We start from the raw sequence: 22568 nt of genomic DNA, 5'->3' as shown, positions 1-22568 counted from the left end.
CTGAATAAAACTGCTGTACCAAAAATCATTTCCAAATACCTAAGACAGATACCGACATGTTAGCCATGGGTAGCTAGGTCACAGACAATCTCAGCGACTGATCGAAACCAGCATGAACAGTTTTTTTTTAGCTGAATATTATTCACTAGAAAGACAGATGTCACTGAAATAAACCAAAGAGATGTTCTAATGTTTTTATTTTGTAAAATCTGAAAAAAATCAAAGTGGAGGTAATAGATGGTGCTGGTTAGGAGTATGAATTTAAAAGGGAGGATGATCTGTAATATTTTCACTGTTTATAATAAAACATAATTCCGGGGGAAAAATGGGGCTTCAGTGAACTCACTGAAGACAAGAACTACAACTTATTCAACTTCATGTGGCCGATACTCTAGGACATTTTGAAAATGTCCAACCTATACAATTTTCTAAGTGGAAAATTTCTACATTCATGACATTAATGATCATATCTGCATTATTTTAAAATTATGGTGTTCACTAACTGAATAGGAAAAAAAAACGTAATTGTACACTAAAAAGAATGAGGAAATATGCTAAAAAAAATCGAGAGTAAAAAAAATCAAGAATAAGACTAAGACAGAAAGGAGCAAGACAGGACAGGAATACAAACTTGGAACAAAGATATTTCTGTTATTATGCTAAAGTTCTGAATAAAACCAGATAAATATAACCAAAACATGGCTTGAGCACATATAGGCTTACATATAAAATGTGTGTTTCTTAGTGATTGGTCTAAACCAGAAACCACTTTTCATTTTTGATTTCTTTATCTTGCTTCCTGGGTTTCTGGGGACATACTGAGTTTATATGCTTTTCAGGGACTCTTTTAAAAAAACAAATGAAAAGCTATGTGATTAAATATTTCTTTCACCAAATTCAACTGTTTTCTCCTAAAGGCAAGTATTTTAGTGGACTCCACAAAGTACTATGGCAGTCCAGAATACATTATGAAGAATAAAGTATTTTAAAAATTAGTAAGGTTATGTTTCTTTTCTCTTAGTCATTCATGGTGAGTATGCCTGTTACACTAAAATTTATTTTAAAAGATACTAGTTACATCTACCATAGTTCTTGATGATATACATCAAAATACATTTCCTCTAGGTGATTTCTTTTAGGTGTTTATTTAAAATCTTGTACAAGTCCGTTGAAATATTTTACAATATTTTTAACCTCTAATAGCATGAGACCCATTATGAAAATACTCAAAATCTTAAATATTCGTTAGTATTTAATAAATGAGATTAATCTTTCCAAGAAATTTTATAACTTTTTCATCTGCAAGAACCCTAGCATATACCAGAGCTTCAAGTACAAGACTTTTGCCAAAAGCAAAAGCACTCAATATATTATTTTAATAATGGAAACCTCAAGTATTAGAAACCAAGCTGTATTTGGAAAAAATAAATCATTTAGGTGAAAGAGTAACAAACATTCAATTGAAGGATAATGCAGCCCTCAGGGAAAATATGCATATGAATCGAGTTTATGAAATTGGTTCAGTGCCTCTGCAAGGAAAAAATAATTAGTTTATTTTAAAGCTGCCCATAAAATGTTTTCAATATTGCATTATGAATTATTTACAGAAAAATGTACATCTAACTTTAAAGCTACCATTTTACGGAAACATCTTGAGTACTGTGGAGCTAGAAATAAGAATATATTATTTCATGTACATAATATTCTGGAGATTCCCTTTTAATTACATGCTTTTCAAAAAGTTAAGGCTTAGTATCTGAATCAGTAATAATTCACTCAACTCTTTTTCTTTTCAAATTCAAGAAGTTAAAATGACTAGGATATCAATTTAATTTTCAAATTTTACACAGAATGTTCTCTGGAGTTGACAAACACATGACAGTATATTACTTTGAAGTCATGACTGCTAATGAAATGACTGAGGGGACCATGTCTGAGCTTAAATCATTTTAAAAATACATTTTAGATGTGTCTTTGAAGTTAGTACAGGTTATTGAGGAAAAGATTTGGATTTGAGGTTTTACTATATAATGCTACACTATGTGCTGTGAAAAAACATTCAAATGGATTCACAGAGTAGCCCATGTTTAGAATACACCTTTGCCCAGTTTTTGGAACAGAATCTTAATATGGCACAGACTCCAGGGGGAGCCACACAGGACTTGCATACCATGCAAATGCCTGGAGTTTTATGAACTTTTCTTGAGAGAATTATGATAGGAATACCCTGAACCCATTCCACCCCAAAAATATAGAAAATGAGAATTATTTATCTCGTTTCAGACAAATCACCATAAAGGAAAATCACCATCTTTTTAAGAGTCTCTTTTGAATACACAATTTTAAAACAAACACAAGGTGGCCTAAAAGAAAGTGTATACTTTTCTATGTCTTGGCTGAAATGCAGAGGCATTGGGTAACCAAAAAGTGTGTGATGGGGTTCTCTGCTTTCTCAGTTCTCGGTCAATGATGTGTTAAGTCAGAATCTGACTGGCCTCTAGGTTAAAACGTGGGGCTCTCCTAAAATAGTGTCATTTGGTTGTAAAAGACACATAAACACAATAATGATAAATAACTTTAAAGAGTATTACTTGCATTTAGTCTAATTTGAATTTCCAAAATTAATATGACAATTTTCAATTTATGAACACTAGAGGGCAGTAAAACACTAGAAGGTATATTTAAATTACATTACCTAAAAGTGGCAAAGGCAAGCCAGTAGTACATTTTTAAAAATCAAAATAGTAACAATTTAATACAATTGTGTCTTTTTAGGTTGCTACGGTACAAAGCATTCTTCAGTGTGTCATTTCAGGTATAACTTACTTTGCAAAATCCAAATAAGAAACATGTCCATGATAAAACCCTGGTTTCATCTCTTTCCAGGAAGTTATATTCTTTACAAAGCGTACCTAAAATAGGAGAACACACTCATTACTTAAGTTCAATTTAAAGAAAAATGAAATTTGATGATAGTAAAATAGTTTCCATTTAGGCTTTTAAAACAAATCACATGAGTTTGACAATTACAGAGCTTGAAACACAGGTTTCAACTAAGGAGAGCACAGTGTGATCTGTAATTACCAATTCATCATAGAGAGAGCTATTATCACCACACTCAGAAAAGAGTGAGACAGAAGCCTGAAAAACCCACACAATGCAATCATTTACAATGCTGCACAGTGAGTAATTCACAAGGGGTGAGGGGAGGGTGGGTACCAACACACGCGCTCAAGTCTGTTTTTGACTCCCAGAAACTCATTATTCACAAAAAATCGTATTAATGGCTCAACGAATGAAACAAAAAGTAATCCTTAAACCAAAATGATTAAAGATGATGATTAATCAGAGCACTTTAAAGAACTAAAGATATCATAAGATTGTTGATAAAAAAGGTTAATAAAATTAGAGATGTGATATAGAAAAATTTTTTTTAAATCTAAATATGTCACTATCGCTATTTTAATTTGCTGGAATTAAAAGTATGCAAAAGATTAGTTAATAAAAAATTCTTTTACTGCAAATATATTTTAAAAATTTAAAGAACTGGTTAATACAGAACTTGATAAGCCTAAGTATCACCAGCTATAAAAGAGCAGTGATACACAATTTCTCAAAGAAAAATGGCATCTGTTTTTGATAAGCAAATTTCTGAATGATAAACAGCAAGTGGCTAAGAATCTTCTAGGGACTAGATGTAGTGTAGGGGCGGGTTAGGGGGTAGAGAAGGGCTAAATGAGTAGGGGGCCCAGCACCCTAAACTGCACTGAAAGCATCTGCAAGCTGTGACCACAGCCTCTAAAGCACAGGCCTATCAATTGCATACTTCTGACAATTTATCAATCTTTCATTTACATTTTAGAATAGTTAGTCATATGGAAATATTCTGGACCACTTCTACCAGATTAGTCAATAAATTAATAGCACTGAATGATGATGGTTGCCTCCTAGAAAAGGCCTGTTGGTAGGGCAGAGCACAAAATAGTGCAGAAGCAGCCTTATGTCAGAGAATGTGAACTAGGGAAAAACAGAAGGTTCTGAGGAAATTTATTTTTTAGGGGAAGCATTAATACTCATATGCTAACAGAAATAGAGTTCTGGGGTGCCTGGGTGGCTCAGTCAGGTGAGCGTCTGACTGCAGCTCAGGTCATGATCTCGCAGTTGACAAGTTCGAGCCCCCACATTGGACTCTGTGCTGACAGCCCAGAGCCTGCTTTGGATTCTGTGTCTCCCTCTCTCTCTGCCCCTCCCCAACTCATGCTCTGTCTTAAAGATAAACAAACATTTAAAAAAAAAATTAAAAAAAGAAAAGAAGTAACAGAGCTCTTGGAAGGGAAGTGATACGAACCTTATCTTACTATCTTATACACACACAACACCCTTAAATTAAATCTGAAAACTACTACCATCATGTAGATGATAAAATTATGTTGCCTTAGAAAATACACCTGAGTGCCCCATAGTTGGTTGAGCATCCAACTCTTGACATCGGCTCAGTTCATGATCCCAGTGGGATCGAGACCCATGTCAGGCTCTAAGCTGAGTGTGGAGTCTGCTTGAGATTCTCATATTCTCGTATTCTCTCTCTCTCCCCCTGCTCTCCCCAACTTGTTTTCTCTCAAAAAAAAAAAATACAAAATTATATTTTATCAGATATTTATGATTGTTCCCCACCAAAAAAAAAAAAAAAAAAAAAAAAAGCCAAATGTGTGATCTGAGCTTCTCATGTTCTTTCCTATCTGTTTAAGGAAGGCACCAAATAAAATAAAAATATCAAATTGCAAATGAAAAACAAACAGAAAATGAAAAATTAGATAACCCAAAAACTGAATCCTTAAAAAATCTTACATGTTGAATATGAAAAGTCCTTATAACTGCCATTTACTAGTAAATTATTTCATATAAGCTTTTGCTTCTGTGAAAATCAGTTCCATTACTTCAGCCAAAAATGAGGGGGGAAACAGAAAAGAAGGAAAAGAGAAAAGGAATGGGAAATGGTGGTTTAAGGGTACTTAAGGCATAGTTAGCAACTCAGCTTTATTTCCCAGAAGCCTAGATTTAATGGGGATGTGATGGTGTGGGAAAGAAATGAAAGGAGATGCTAGACTGGAATCTGAGAAAACAGTGTTACATAAACCAAATGTTAGAGCGGATCAATGGTACAAACTGTGAGTACACTGTGGTAAAAGACTCAGGTGGAAATAAGAGTTAGGTAAAGGGGCGCCTGGGTGGCTCAGTCGGTTAAGCGTCCGACTTCAGCTCAGGTCACGATCTCGCAGTCTGTGAGTTCGAGCCCCGCATCGGGCTCTAGGCTAATGGCTCAGAGCCTGGAGCCTGCTTCCGATTCTGTGTCTCCCTCTCTCTCTGACCCTCCCCCGTTCATGCTCTGTCTCTCTCTGTCTCAAAAATAAATAAATGTTAAAAAAAAAAAATTAAAAAAAAAAGTTAGGTATAAATATAAACTTCAAGCATCCCTCATTCTTCCGCCTTTCCTAAGGATGGTCAGGATTAAACTGAACCCTCCTAAGAACATACTTTATCCAGCACGTGTCCTTCAACGTGAGGTGAAGAGCCCAGGAAGCTGGATAATATCTGGACTGCTGCAGGGCTTCTCAAACTCAATGTGCAAATGGATCATCTGGGACTCCTGTTAAAATGCAGATTTTGATTCAGCAGGTCTGGAGTGGGGCCCAAGATTCAGCACTTCTAACAAGTCTCCACATGATGGCACGTCAATGGACCACATGGAGGAGCAAGTCTCCAGCATGGGTAGGCCCAGGAGCTTCCTCTTGGTTTTATTTACACGAAGCTTGTTTTTGTAGTGCTTTGCAGAGGAGGCCCTGAGGTGTATAAAAGCTCTTCAGCAAAGATATAGCTCATATTCACTGCTTTTATAATAAGGGAAAAAAAGTGTACTGAAATAGAGTGAACTTTTAAAGACTGCCTTGTAAGCTCCCACAGTACATAAAACAGAAGTGAGGACAGGGGCAGAATAAACCCTGCCTACTCAGTCTCCTCCTACCCACGCAGTGATGCCTGGGGCATACTAGAACCAAAGGATTCCAAGAAACACTATTTAAAAGCGAAAAGAGGGGCGCCTGGTGGCTCAGTCGTTAAGCGTCCAACTTCAGCTCAGGTCATGATCTCACGGTTCGTGGACTGGAGCCCCCGCGTTGGGCTCAGTGCTGACAGCTCGGAGCCTGAAGCCTGCTTCGGATTCTGTGTCTCCCTCTCTCCCACTCTGCTCATACTCTGTCTCTCTCTCAAAAATAAACAAACATTAAAAGAAAATTTTTAAAAACCTAACAGAAATGAGAAAAAGGGTTGTGCCTTCCAGTTGGACTCAGGGAAGTTTAGTGATGGCGGAGAACAGAACAAGGCAGGCATCTTCCACTGTTGTCACCAACCTCAAACCCTCTTGTTTACAGAATCAGCATTTTAGATGTGAAAGGGACTTGGGAGATCCTGTACCCCTTATTTTATAGATAAAAAACCCTGGAGCCCAGGAACCATATACTGTAGATTTTGGTCCAATCATCCTTCTAGGCCACATGCTAACTTCCTTAATACATTATTGTTCAATTTAAACAAGGAGGAAAAAACCCAGAAGGATGTGAAAAGGAGAACAGCATTTGTATCATGTTTCTGATCAACAAACTTGGGCACTGAGAATTTCAGGTTTTATCCACTGCCAGGGAAACCCCTCAGATCCAGTCATTCAAAACTCCTCAACCTACAAGACCTCAAAGCTGTTGAAAAAGCTCTCAAAACTGTTTATTTTCCTGATCACATTCATTATACTCTCAGCTTCCAATTCATCCTGTTCACTACTCTCGTATTGGACAACCATTTTTCAACAATGACCGTTGACTTACTCTTGCCTTTTTACTGTCTTGGGTAACCTCAAGGGGTGCTGAACACCGTCAGCCAAAAGTAAGAGACCTGGTTTAAATGTCTATGCAGGACTTTTGAATTTTATTTCCTAAAATCATTCTGAGGTAAATTCACGTGAGTTATTGCTTTTAAATTCTCTACACTATTACTGTTAAAGTCTCTCGAAACACACAGAATCTTCCGCTAATCTCCAACTATGACAACACCGAAGGCTACGTATGTGCATGTGTTTTTTTTTCCTTTCATCTCACAAACATTTTACCAGGGCGATGTGTTAAAGTCTCACTAATAAAGCTGTGGCTGATTTACAATCAGCAATAAATCAAAAGATGCTGAGCTGAGATTTACCTTCTCATTACAGGGAAGAAAAAAAGGGCTAAGCAAACAAATGATGTCAATAAGGTTCAAGTGGTGGTTCAGACTAATCTGCAGGGTAGTTGGAGCATTTAGAAGTATCATTTACATACCACTGAAGTTCTATAACCATCCTTTAACCCCCTTTGAGGAACAGTCTTTTTTGAAAAGTATCCTTTTCAAAGTATGAATTTCGCTGCTTGTCCCGAGTTTCCCTGCCTCTCCACTCTCCATCCCCCTTCTCTCCCTCTGTCAGGAAGCCTCACTGCAGCTCCCGCTCTACCACTGGCTGCCTTCTCACCTCTCCTGCACCATTCGCCTTGTCAGTTTCTCTTCTGGCTTTCCTCTGCAGTGGGGCATTCTGCTCCAGACCTTGAGATAAAGCTCTGGAATACAGAGGAGTGAGTGGAAATCGAGATCAGGTGAACAAGCTTCTGCAGCATTCACTGGGTGCACTCTCACCGACTATACTTGGCACTAGTGAAAGGTAAAGGGGTGGGCGAAGGGAGCAAAACATAATAGTGGCAAATGAAGTTAAAGAGACGGAAGACCCTGAAAACAGTGGCTTGGGGAGAAGACATAATGTCACTGTAGTGACTTTACTCAAAGAGTAGTTCCATACCCCCACTGAAATAGGCTATCAAGAAGGATGTTTCAGAAGCAGTTGTTAGATACGCTACATGAAAAGAGATGTTTTTATAGCTAGCCTGAAGCAGATCCGAAACTGTGATTTTTGTCAGATTTTATAACTCAAGCAGAGTCAGGCTAGCAAGTAATCAGAGGAGACCTTTAGGGAAAACCCAAGCAATGTAGGGAGTGGTGCTGTGATTTATTTGCTGGTGGAATCAGACTGAACCAGTGCTACAGGAAAAAGCGAAGAAAGCACCATCTCACAACAGTGCACCTAGACCTACATTCTTAATAAGATTAATCTCAACATTATGATTATCTGAAAGAACTTGTTTTCACTATCTAAAAGTAGCAATGTCATCCTGACAATCCTGGCCAAATTCCACCTTTGTAATTACTACCTAGTGAATGAATACTACTATTAACTCGGATAATTACCATCTACCAAACTCCTACTCATGTCTATACTTAAAATAAATATCCATTGTACAGCTGTGGGTAGTTTTTCGAGACTAAACTAGAGAGAAAGTTTTCTATGCAAAAAGGAAAAGTGAATAATAACTGGATAAAACATAAGAAAGGTTCGGCAGCAACAGAACACAGTATCTTCACCAAAGTTCAGGATTGTGTTGTTCAGGCTTTCCTTTGCAGGAGGCACAGTGGGTGTGTCTGAAATCACCTGAGGTAAGGGGAGAATACATTGCCATCGATAAAAGGGGCTCATTCTGCCAGTAATTATCATCAGTGGTACTATGCTCAACTAGGAACTACTTTCAGTACCTAAGTTCATTTATTCTCTCATTCATTCTTTCAACAAAAGTTTTATGGAGCATGTATACTATGTCTCAGACACCATTCTAAATACAAGGAATACTGGAGCACCTGGGTGGCTCAGTCAGTTGAGCATCCAACTTCAGGTCAGGTCATGATCTCACAGTCTGCGAGTTCGAGCCCCATGTCAGGCTTTGTGCTGGCAATGCAGAGCCTTCTATGGATTCTCTGTCTCCCTCTCTCTCTCTGACCCTCTCATGCTCACTCCCTCTCAAAAATAAATAAATATTTAAAAAAATTTAAAGATTAAACACAAGGAATATGGTAATAAATAAAACAGACACGGTTCCTGCCCTTTAGGAGCTTATACAGAGGAAAAGACCAATAGTAAACAAATGAGTAAGTAATAAGAAAGATACAGAAAGAATGCTGATGGTACACAGTAACTTGGAAGAAGTATTTAATATATAGGATGGGTAGTAAGGTTTTTCTGAGAGGATGTCATTTAAGCTGAAATGTTAAAAAGGATAACATGAAGCCAATCAGGAGAAACCAGAACATTCTAAGATGGAATGGTTAAGTGCAGAAGCCTTGAAGTGGAAAAGGACTGGCGCAGACAATGAACCAAAAGGCCAGTGTGTGGCTGGTAAACAAGAGGATACAGCAATGGATGAGGACTAGATTTAAAAGAGCCTGTTGGTCTAGGTAAGGAATCTGGATTTTGTTGGGGAGGTGGGAACATGAATTTAAAGATTAAGCTTCACTATCCTATGAAGATTATAATACGTATGTTCTCATAACCCCACTGAGACCTGTGTTCTAGATATTTTGCTACTTAAACTATAGTTCAAGGACCAGGAGAATCAGTTTTGGCATCAAGTGGAAGATTTTTTAGAAATTCACATTATCAGGTTCCATCTTAGTCTTCTGAATCGGAATCTATACTTTAACTGGTGGTTAATATACACATGACAGGATAAGAAGCACTCATCTGAAGTGACGCTTGAAAAATCAGTATCTGCAACTAATCAAATCATAGGCATTAATGCAAAGATCAGGTTAACAGTGAACTAAAAGGAAAAAAAAATCACTATGTTGTCCTACAGAGAATGAAAATTCTGGGTATTTTCAATGCTTAGAAAAGGACTAAATATGATCACAAACCTAAACATATGAGTGTAGAAAAGAATTAAGAAAGATCCCAAAAGATGCTGCCACTTAACACCTATTTGACAGTTACTTTAAAGACAAGACGTTCTCTAATGTAGAAGTATGTTCATGATAGCAGAGTAAACTTCATTTTCCAACTACAAGAGCTAAATGATTACCTGTCTCTTGCCAATTCCTGCCTATTCACTAAGGCACACCTCACAAATATAACTCCCAAGACTGCCTCTCGCTCACTCTCATTGCTTCGTCTTCCCACGCCTCACATTCTCAAATGTTTATCTTTCCAATCCCTTGTTCTAACTTTCCCTCTTCTTTTATTCCAATTTCTTCATTGTGAAAAATCCCTAAACTACAGAAAAGATGAAATAATAATATGGTCAAAATCTGCATACTCATGCACTAAGATTCACTAACTTCACCTTTTGCCACCTTTGCTTATCTCTTTGTTCTTTCTCCATATGCACACACACACTTAATTTTTTCTGAACCATTTGAAAACAAGTAGCAGACATTTTTGATCAAAGATCCAGTTACAGATCACACATTACGTTTGGTTTTCATGTCTCTTTAGTCTCCTCACCTCTAGAGAGGACTGTCTTGCCTCACCCCCAACCATACCTGGTTTAGTTGTCATGATATTGATACCTTAGAAGAGTTCAAGACGATTATTCTAGAGAATGTTCCAACAAGACGGATTTCTCTGTTTCTTTCAAGATTAGGTCTAGATTAAACATTCTGGTAAGAAACATTTTGCATTAAATAATTTTGTGAGAATATCATGAAGTGATATTTCCTTTTTTTTTTTTTAAAGATTTTTAAGTAATTTCTACACTCAGTGTGGGGCTCAAACTCACAACTCTGAGATCAAGAGCTGCATGCTCTTCTGACTGAGCCAGCCAGGTGCCCCAGATCTTTTCTTTAAACAGTCCTCATAGTTCCTGCATCTGTTTTATGTTCCGAGTAAATTACAAAGAAGCTTCTTCAAAGATGTGGCCTTGCTTTTTCGTTCTTATTTCAACAAAGAATATAGCACAAACTGTATATACTACATACTCAAAAATAAATGAAAACTTGAAAGCAGAGTGGACAACTACTTCTCAGGATGATAGAGTATGCATAGATAGCTATTACCCACTCAGTAGTTTTATATCAGACTCAAAATATTTGGACCTTGCCTCTAAAATTTTTGAGAAAAATAATTAAGCATGTGAACAATTTAGTACAATGCCTAGTACAGTAAGTATAAAATACATTTAGGAAAGAACTGGAACTAAAAAGTATTTCTCTACACAAGCACAATTTAAGTGCTGTTCATCATGTAATCCCACTGCATTTAAGATAGTGTTTATCAGGGCGCCTGGGTGGCTCAGTTGGTTAAGAGTCTGACTTTGGCTCAGGTCATGATCTTGTAGTTCACAGGTTTGAACCCTGTGTCAGGCTCTGTGCTAACAGCTCAAAGCCTGGAGCCTGCTTCTGATTCTGTGTCTCCCTCTCTCTCTCTGCCCCTCCTCTGCTTGTGCTCTGTCTCTCTCTCTGTCGAAAATAAACATTAAAAAAATTTTTTTTAAAAGATAGCGCTTTTCTTTTAATGTTCTTTTTGTCTACATGTAACTCATGAGCTATTGAAAGAAAAACAGAAGCTTTAGCTCATCCAAATGTAACTGGGAAAATGTATCACTACATGATGCTTATAAATGTCGTATATGGAGAGCTTCCATAGATTCTTACTTCATAAAAAAAAAAATGGTCAATGTCACTGTCAGATATCTTGTAGCTGTCATAAAACTTTGTAATGCTGGACACAAAATAAGCAAGATAACTTTACTTTTCTAAAAAAATACTAGGGGGCTCCTGGGTGGCTCAGTCAGGCATTCAACTCTTAATTTCAGCTCTGGTCATGATCTCACAGTTCATGAGTTTGAGCCCCATTTGGGATTCTTTCTCTGTCCCTCTCTCTCTCTGCCTCTCCCCCGCACATGCTCTCTCTCTCAAAATAAACTTAAAAAAATAAAGAAAGAAATAATAAAAGATACTACTAATAAATCTAAATCTAAAATTACTATGTGAGTATTGAGTTGTTCCTTTTAAACCAAGATACATTTTGAAAAGCAATCAAGCAAGAAATTTAAAATCTACCACACACTACATATAAACTGATTATTTAGGATACTTGCCCTTGAGATATACAGTATTACATAATGAATAGTTTTTATGACCCACTTAGCTAAATAAGCTCATGTTTCTTCTCATTTACAGAAGAGTTATTTAGTTTGGCTGATGGATGTAGATTTTTGGTTTTATGAAAAAGAGTAATTGAGGATACTGCAGAAAGCCAAGAATTATATGGGCAGATGATATGCCATATACTATTAGTCTTTACAAACAGCTCTCTAAGAAAACAAATCTTAACCTTGTGTATCAGTGTTACTCTCTTGTTTCTGTGTAAGGATTTTAAGTATACTTAAGAATGGGATTAGAGTCAATTCTGTGACCAATAAAACAAGTTCAGCTGCTGTCAAACAGATAAATACAATCTTAACTATATGACTATCATCAATCTTTCTAATAAGGCTACTGCAATATGGTATTTAATCCTAGAGAGTATTTTCAAATATCATCTTTTCTCCTCATCGAGTCCAATCCCCATTCCCTTCAATATTTATAGAGAATTCTATTTATTTATAATTACAGTCAGAACTCCAGGTGTGGAGAAAATGTGTGCTACCACTGCTAAAGAGATAATTTTTTTTTCATGAGATAATTTCCTCCATTTTTCTTAAATCTATTTCATAGCTACCCATTTGCTTATCTAAAGTTTCTTGACAACTTAAAAGGCAAGATTATGTTAAAAATATAAGCTCCAATTCCTGTTCTCCAGAAGTTTGTAGCTAATATTATATAAATTACTAGTACAGACAAGATGAAGTTCAGGAGGTTAGTCACAAAACTGCGTGATATAGGACACAGGTACTTGGCTGTGAACACAGCTGTGCTGACAGCTCAGAGCCTGGAGCCTGCTTCAGATTCCGTGTCTCCCTCTCTCAGAAACAAACAAACAAACATGTAAGTAAGTAAGTGAATGAATGAATGAATGAATGAATGAATGAATAAATAAATAAATAAATAAATTTCTCTGCCATAAAATGAGACAGCAGAACGATTTTTATTGCAGGGTATCTTGCTAAAAAATTTTCATATTTTCAAAAGGATATCAAAGGCATCATTTTCTCTTCACAAATCCAAAGCTATTCATAAACTACTTTTTATAAATATTTGAATACATATAATATGCAAAGAAATGTATCAAATACTGTGGAAAAATGTAAAATTATAGAAAAGGTGTGTTTGGTCCTTCCCCCAAGAGACTTACAATTCACTGGAGTCAGCACACAGATCTCTTAAAATGTTCCTTCCTCTTGAGACACAAAGAGAGTGGGGAAGTATCAGAGAACATTTATTCATCTCCTAAGTGTTTACCTGGTCTTGTAGTGACATCACTGGATTATTTTTGGTAGTGTTGATGTGAAGAACATGGTATTTATTCTTTGCACAAAGGTCATAGGCAATATTGGTAAAAGAGGTGCTTGCAGTTTTGGGGACTCTGTTATAAATGATCACCATATCCTCCTCCTCATCTAGCGCTGCCTCTTGTCGAGGACCATCCATTGTATGTCGCTGCTCAATTTCTCGAACTTCATGTCTTGCAATAGCCCTTTCTGCAAAGAAAAACAGATATGAACTAAGTTTTTAAAGACAATGAAAATAATTTCTCATTTCTAGAACATAATTTTCCTACTCAAGAAATGGGTAAGAGTACTTAAAGAAATGTTCTGAAGACCCAAACCTCAGAATTACCTTTGAAGGATAATACATATGCATATACAGAACAAGAGAATAAACAGTCATTAAGTTTGGAATACCAAAGACCAGAGATCAGTGTAGTTCAAAAGTCACTCTACATTGTAATAGAATTTCTATAGCCTGAATTCATTCTCAAACACACAAAGACATATTGCATGGCATACTAAACTTCACGGTAAAAAATGCACTTACAAAATGAGTCATTTATAATTTAAGCAGAGATTCTGAAATTTATTACTTAGGATTTAATTACTCCCTGGTTTATCAAAATGTAGCAGGACAGTGGTTATAAATGCTAGAGTGATTTTTGGTAACAAGAGGAGAAACCACATCATCACAAGCCCTTTTTCATTTTTGGTGTTGCATTACATTCTAAGTCCTGGCTGTTCACTCCTTAAATTCTACGGTTCATCTAACTCAAATCACTACCACATGGTTTGAAAAGCAGTTACCTTTTGCATTCTATTACTATTACTCTCTATTTAATATAAACTTTAGCTTTGAGGATTTTTTTTTTTAAGAATAAGGAAATAAGAAAGGGGCAAGAGAGAAAAGAGGGGATAAAAACCTCTACCAAGATGACAAGTTACCTTGCACAGAGACAGCTGCCCCCACACACTATGCACCTTCCTACCACCAGATCTCGGTGCAAGCTGTCTCACTTGAACATTCTTCCATTTCCCCCATACCCTAATGCTGCCTGGTGAACTCTTCAACCTCCACATGGAATTTCATCATCCCTTGAAGGCGAAGCATTATCTCATCTCCCTAATTAGGTAACATCACACACACAATGCATGCATATGTACCACATACCACATGTCTCATACTAATCAGAGTTGTGATTTTTTTAATATTAAATGTATTACTGGTGTCTGTCCACCATAATGCCGACAACTTAATAAAATGACACAAAAAAGCAATGAGGTATAATTACAGTAACAAGCACAAGCTTCAAATACTGTCAAACCATGTATCTTATATTTTGGTTCAGAAGACACGGTCACCACCACATTACAGAAAGTATACTCTGAGCTCAGGATTCACATTCAGAAGACTTGAATAGAAGTTCCAAGCCTGCTACATATTAGCAGTGGGATTTCCAAAACAGGAGGAGAAGCCCATATACTCTATATGTATATGCATGTGCGCACATGCGTGTGTGTGTGTGTCCACATTCTATATGTATGTGCATACATGTGTTCTTTTATTTTCCCTTGGGAGAGTTAGATGGGAATGTGCAAAGAAGGAGATGAGCTTAATGTTGAACATATCACTGAATTGCCTGGGACCATCTAGGAGATGTTATGTAGATAATTGGGCACATAGGTCAAGGGTTCAGAATAAACATTCAAGTAGAAGACAGACATCTGGGAAAACCATGGAAATGAATGCAATTGCCTAGATAATCTAGAATAGGTAGCATGGGAGACAGACTCTGGAACAGAATCCTCGGAAATACCAACCTTAAATACCATTTAAGGAGCAAATAAAGACAATCTATAGAATGAGGCTAAGAAGAAACAGAGAAAGGAAGCAGGGTAGACTTTTAAGAAGCATATGCCACATGATAGAAAGCATAATATTTTTCAAATTGACAGTGCTTCCCAAATGGATCTATAAATCAAGGTAATGTATGAGGCTATAAGCATCTACACAGGATTTGGAGGTTGTCTCAGGTTAAACTCAGAGTATTTATTGAGAACCTACACACGTTATTACATTCAATAATTTTTAAGAAATCTTATCTCCCAAACAACCTCAAACTGTCATCATAGTCTAAAACTATTATGATATTGTTATGTACACACACCGCCCTCTTTCCACAAAGGAAAATAAAACAGTGCTGTTGTCATTCAGGTGCTGACAGAAGCGTGAGAGGTCTCCTCTAGCAGCCCAGACATGCATAAAATTGCCTTTAAAAGATTCACCTACAAGCAACAATGCTGAATTTACTTTCACTAGTTTTTCTAAAACCAAGTATTTGGAAAAGAAGATTTTATGTGCTGTTTCACAACTGGGTACCCATTCCATCTACAGAATACATAATAACAGAATATATAAAGAAATTCTGTAATATTAACAGTTTTTGTAATTATTCCATCTACTTATAAAATTTTACATACTCAATCACTGCTGTGAAAATTAGCCACAAAATTAATTAAAAATATTTTTAAAAAGGGGTGCCTGGGTGGCTCGGTTGGTTAAGCATCTGACTCTTGATTTTGGCTCAGGTCATGATCTCATGGTTCATGAGTTCAAGCCCTGCATTGGGCTCTTTGCTGACAGTGTGGAGCCTGCTTCAGATCCTCTCTCTTCCTCCCTCTCCCCCTTCCCTGCTCACTCACTCTCTTGCTCTCTCTCTCTCAAAAATAAACTTTTAGAAAGAAGTTATCATTTTGTATGTGGAATTTTTTTTAATTATTATTTTAGAGAGAGAGCAAGCAAGCACAAACATGGAAGAGGGGCACAGAGAGAGAGAGGGAGTATCTTAAGAAGGCTCCACACTCAGCACAGAACCCAATGTGGGGCTTGATCCCATGACCATGAAATCATGACCTGAGCTGAAATCAAGAGTCGAACACTCAAATGACTGGGCCATCCAGGCAACCCTGTGGATTTTTTAGTTTTTAAAGTGATAAAATTCTAACCAGACCATGAAACATGTTGTAAAAATTAATCACTGTTCTTGTTCATCATGTGTACTAAATTATATGCACTGTATATTGAACACAACTTTAAAAAATTTCTATAAAAACGTGCAAATGGGGGAGTCACTACTTTCCTCATTCAAATAATATATTTATATGCACGTTCTATTTTGCAAGTGTTTTTACTTTGCTTTAACAAACACGATAATTAGTAACATAGTGTTATGCCTAAACATAAAATGATAAAAAGTGTGGAAAATTAAGAGGATTTTTATTAGTAATGTTTGTTTATAGAATCAAATCTCACTTAGTTGAATAATAACAGTAATAGCTCTTGATGGTAAAATACTCTCTCTTTCCACCTGTGACAAATGTAAAACCAGTAAGGGTGTTTGCAATATAGCCATATTCTTGACTTGCTAAGTATTTGACAGTTCCAAGTCTTTTTTTTTTTTTTTAATCAAAGGTGCTCTGCATCTAGTTAGTACAGCTTCTTCTGAGACTCTCTTAAATCAGTGGGGAAGCTTTATTAGTTACAGCACATTTGCAGTGCACTTAGAGAATGTAGGCAGTATATTTAAAATCCTTACGATGCTTTTTTGAAGTAATGTTTTCTTCATGTTTGAGTAATGAATTACAGAATCTGCTACGCAAGCTATTTCAGGACCACCACAAAACCTATCACCTCCAAACAACATGGGCACAACCTGAGAGTCATAAAATTACAGGTGGGTTAGGGACTACTGGCACTAAACCACCCGCCCAACACCAAAGATAGACGCTAAACTTCATGGCCATTCTAGTTCTTCAAGGCTCCCATGCAAGGTGGCATAGACCTTGGCTCAATGAACCTTTCCATATGGCAGATTATCAACAAACTCAAGTCTTTTAAAAGACTATTCATAACAGCAGTAATGACCTATTCCTGCACTGGCAGGGCATTAAAGGCCTTATTTAGTGCAAGAAGGTAATGATCAAGCTAAATATGAAACACTATAGCTGCATTAAAAACACCAAACTAAATTCTACACATCACTGAAGTCACCAAGATGTATATACACCAGGCTACAGAAAAAGTGATGAAAACAGAACTGAAGATTTAAAAAAAAAATCATATATCGTTTAATGATGATTGTTTTGAACATTATAGTTGTTTTGGGGAACACCCTTCTCTTTGAATGTGTAATTAAATGTTCAATGTACTAAATAATTTAACCTACACATTTAAAGAGAAATAAGAGAAATTATATGGAAATAAGTTTTGTGGTTTATACAAATTAAAGGACCCACGAATATATGACTATCTCTCCCTGCCACAGCTCGATTCTGCAATGGTTTCAGCAGAAAACAAATACCTCACAAATGCCCCAAAAGTGTAGTATTTCTGTACTGTGGGTAGCAGATTAGGACTTCAGGGAGAAAAGATATAGCAGAAGGAAAGAGCAATCCATTGCCTTGCTTTAAATACTGAAACTTCTGGGGGCGTCTGGGTGGCTCAGTCAGTTGAGCGTCCGACTTCGGCTCAGGCCACGATCTCACAGCTTGTGTGTTCAAGCCCCGTGTCGGGCTCTGTGCTGACAGCTCAGAGCCTGGAGCCTGCTTCTGCTTCTGTGTCTCCCTCTCTCTCTGCCCCTAACCCACTTGCATTCTGTCTCTGTCTCTCTCAAAAATAAATAAACATTAAGAAAAAAATTTAAAAAAAAATACTGAAACTTCTGCATGTTCAACTGAAAAGTATATAGACAACAGGTGAATAATAAAAGGCAAAGAACACGAAGAAAAAAATTACCAAATTTTAATATTTATAAGAAAAAAACCATACAAATTGGCAATGACATCATTAAAACTTCAGTAGATAATAAGCTAAGGTGCTTTATAAGAGATTTAAACTATATATGCATGATAGAGCAGAGTAAAAGTATTACTGGCATTATGATTTTTGGGGGTCATGGGCTCCTTTGAGAATATGTAGAATACTGTGGACACCCTCTCTCCAGAAAGACGGACTGGTACATTTTAGGAAGGGGGTGGTCTGTGACCCCAGAGAAAGAAAAAAACAAAAACCAAAAAATTCCCCAAACAGCAAGCCTAATAGTAAACTGCCTTAGGGCGATAGTATATATATAGAAAAAAAATAGGTTACTCATAAGTAAGACCTGTAGGCAAAGAGAAATCACTGAAGAAACTGGCAGTGTCCATCTGAGAAATGTCTGCAGGTGAGGATGCAGGGCACAAAACTTGACCCATCAGGACCCCATGGCAAGTACACCTGTTGCACAGCTAGATAAGTGGGGCTCTAAGAGCTTGGCGCATCAAATAACTGAATTAAAGTGGATCTTCAGCATTTTCTAGGGACAAATCTGAATTGTGTAAATCCCCAAACACTGTTATGAAGTCTGTACACTATGCAAAGTAGGAAGCAACAAAGCTGCACCAAAAACAAGTTATTATGAAGCTATTTAACTGATCCTTTCTTCTGCAACACTCACCGTGAATGTACTGTCCAAACAAACACTACCTCATCTGCGTGGACGGAGCATTTGGCAATCACTATAAATTACATAAAGTGGTTGTCTGATTGTATACATCATTTTCTTAAGAATATTTTTAGCTTGGATCACTCTCCTTGAACTCTTCTCCCTGAACTCAATCACATCATTTTCTTACGAGTATTTTTAGCTTGGATCACTTCTCCTCGAACTCAATCACTATGAGAACTGACCAAATAAATTTCTATATGAAAGGCTGAAGGCTGGACACTGAACACTGCCAAGTGCTTTCTTGTGTGGTTTCCAGGCAGTCAACAAGGGGTGCCTGTGCTATCATTAACACTTAAAAGTTTAAGTAGATCATCCTGTAAAAAAAGAAGTGATAGCACCTTTCACTTCAAGGGAGATGGAGTAGACCAATGTTTTGCTATTCTTCTCACTATGTACAACTAAAAACCCTGGACATTATATATAAAATAACCACAAGACTCTAACAAGGTGGAGGGAAAGTTCCTCTACAAAATCCTACAGCTACCATGACACTAATAGTAAAAAACTGAAATTGAATGTTTTCCTTCTAATATCAGAAACAAGGTATAAGGATAATCTCATTACTTTTATTTAAAATAGTGTTAGAAGATCTAGCATTACCAACAAGATAGAAAAAGAAGATCTAGCATTACCAACAGATAGAAAAAGAAGAAATAAAACTAACCCTATTTGAAGATGATATGATTTTCTATGAAGACAATCACAAGGAATCTACAAAAACAAAACAAAACAATCCTAGAATAAGTGAGGTCAACCAAGTCCCAGGATAGAAGATAAAAATATAAAACCCAATGTATTTCTATACTAGAAATAAACACATAGACACAAAAATGAAAATTACAAAATCATCTATAATTACACAAAAAATACCCAGTTGTAAACCTAACAAAACATATAGAGGACTTATATGCAGAAATAAAGGTTGAAAACACCCAAAACTTGTTGTAAGACATGAATCTACACATTTAAGCTCAATGAACTACAGGAAGGATAAACTCAAAGAGATCCACGGTGACACATTAAATCAAACGGTTAAAAGCCAAGGCCAAAATGAGAATCTTGAAAGCAGCAAGAAAAAAAAAACACAACTGATTACATATAAAAATCTGCAATAAGATTAACAGTATAAGACCAACAGTATTTTGGTCCACTTGATCGTGTCCCATAAGTTCCAAAGGCTCTGATCACTTTTCTTCACTAGTTTTTCTTTTCACTCCTCTGACTACAATGTTAAATGATCTATATGTTCACTGATGGAAACTAAAAATAGGAATAGATCACTTGAGAAATCTGTAAAAACATAGAGGATGTTTTGAGATGTACTATCTTGGGAAAACTCAAGAAAAGATACGAAGAATTATCAGTTGGAGTCCCCATCTTCTATCAAAGTATTCATTTTAAGTGATTGAGAGGCATAAAGAATTGTCTTGAAATGGGCTTACCCATGACTAACTATAATATTTCATATTTTAAAAATAGGTACTTGAGGAAAAAAGGTACTTCTACGATATTATCATTCTGTATTTAACTGTGCAGTTAAATTCCTTCTTAAAATAAAAACAAACCAAGTCTCATACAACCAGTCAAAGGTGGAGCACAGGCTCTGGAGCCAGATTAACGTGGGAATAGTATCCTGACATCAGTATTCAGCTGGTGATCACTTTGACACCAAGTTTCCTCATCAGATGACAATAATAATGGGGCCTCTTAGGGTTTTTTTTTTTAATTTTTTTTAATGTTTATTTATTTTTTGAGAGAGAGAGAGAGAGCACAAGCAGGGGAGGGGCAAGAGAGAGAGGGAGACACAGAATCCGAAGCAGGCTCCAGGCTCTGAGCTGTTAGCACAGAGCCCGATGTGGGGCTCGAACCCACAAACTGTGAGATCATGACCTGAGCCAAAGTCTGGAGCTCAACTGACTGAGCCACCCAGGCGCCCCCTCTTAGGGTTTATTTTAAGAATCAAAACATGAGAATGCATATAAAACACTCACCACAGGGCATGCACAGAACAAATGATGCATATAAAGCACTTAAAATACATAATGAGAATTCCACATTAAAAAAAGGTTGTAATGTATAAGGATTTCACATTTTTTAGGGGCGCCTGGGTGGCTCAGCCGGTTGAGCTTCCGACTTAGGCTCAGGTCATGATCTCACAGTTGGTGGGTTTGAGCCCTGCGTTGGGCTCTGTGCTGACAGCTCAGAGCCTGGAGCCTGCTTCAGTTTCTGTGTCTCTCTCTCTCTCTGCCCCTCCCCCACTCATACACTGTCTCACTCTCTCAAAAATAAATGTAAAAAATTAAAAAAAAAAAGAATTGCACATTTTTTAATTTGTGCAATAACTGTAAAACCTATAATCAAGTTTAGCAAGTACATTAAGTAAAATATAACTCATATTCCTTTAATTTAGTAACCTAACAACAAAAAGAATTATATTGGTGGTTATCGGACTGATGGGATATTTAATAGCTACTTTAATTTTCTTACCTAATCATCTCAAGAGCATTAACCAATATATTTTTAGTGGCAGTTCATCAGTGAGATTAAGTTTGGAAAGAAAATTTGATTTTTGTAATGTATTTTCATTAATGTTAAGAATTAATGTATAATTAATGCACAAGCATAATGTATATGTAAAACATGTATCTACAGGGCCTAGGAAAAGATACTGCATATAGAGGCATTCAATAAGTGCTTGTTAAAAGTGTTGAGTTTATAAATGCTTTTGTTTTTAGTATTAATGAACTCATGTAAGATTTTGTGAGTACTTGCTTATTTTTGGTGATTTTTAAAAGTGAAGTTCTTATAACAAAATTAATCATTTCAAAGTGAACAATTCAGTGGCATTTAGCACATTCACAATGGGGGCAACCATCATATCTATCTAGTTCCGAAACACTTTCTTCACCCTCAAGGAAATCCAATACCCATTAAGTATTTCCCTCTCCACTATCCCCTACCAATCTGTGTTGTCTCTATGGATTTGCTTCTTCTGGATATTTCATTATGCAATATTGTGATAAAGATCAACAAGTATTATCCATATCCAAAAAACAATAAGCTGGTAGTGAAAGTTTAGGAGGAATTTTTATATGTAAACATTATAATATCTAAGCCCTCATTTTAAGTCTCCTAAGTGCTATTTTTTTTCCTCCAAACTTTAAGATTTCCTTTCTCTTATACATCCAAGGGGAAATGTTAACTTACTCATATGGACACATACTGATTGTGAAGAAAGTACTCACATGGGCAAAGCCCCTGATTGATATTTCTCCAAAGAAGGTACACAAAATGATCAACTAACACATGAAAAAATGCTCAACACAATATTAGTCATTAGGGAAATGCAAATCCAAACCAGTTTACATCCCCTAGGATGGTTATAATTAAACCAAACCAACCAACTCACAAAGATGTGGAGAAATTGGAGCCTTCATGCCCTGCTAGTAGGAATGTAAAATGGTGTGATGATGGAAAAGGGTTTGGAGGCACACAACACTGCATGGTGCATTTAGACCCTAAAAGTGGTTCTTGATAAGCTTAGAATATGGGAAAAAGGGTAAGGGCAAAGTAAAACATAAGACAGGCAGTTGGGCAGAAGCCAGATCATAGTATCTTCATCACCACGTTGGGAATATGAACTTCTAAGTCAGCAGTTCTCAAACCTACTGATCTTGGAACTTCTTTATACGCTTAA

General features: G+C 36.6%; 1 protein-coding gene across 3 annotated transcripts in view; it reads right to left on the bottom strand.

Moving 5' to 3' along the window:
* Positions 1-22568, bottom strand: part of HS2ST1 (heparan sulfate 2-O-sulfotransferase 1) — a 170003-nt gene that overhangs the window by 20855 nt on the left and 126580 nt on the right. For all 3 annotated transcript variants that reach the window (XM_015070379.3, XM_015070378.3, XM_053214381.1), the window contains 2 exons: positions 13297-13535; positions 2827-2912 (listed from right to left, as the gene is read on the bottom strand). In XM_015070379.3, coding sequence (XP_014925865.1) covers positions 2827-2912; positions 13297-13535 — 325 coding nt within the window. The remainder of the gene's footprint in view (positions 1-2826; positions 2913-13296; positions 13536-22568) is intronic.

The sequence above is a fragment of the Acinonyx jubatus genome, chromosome C1, assembly GCF_027475565.1.
Source record: "Acinonyx jubatus isolate Ajub_Pintada_27869175 chromosome C1, VMU_Ajub_asm_v1.0, whole genome shotgun sequence".
Lineage (NCBI taxonomy): Eukaryota > Metazoa > Chordata > Mammalia > Carnivora > Felidae > Acinonyx > Acinonyx jubatus.
The sequence above is the reverse complement of the archived record's forward strand: the minus strand, read 5'-3'. Positions and strand labels throughout refer to the sequence as shown.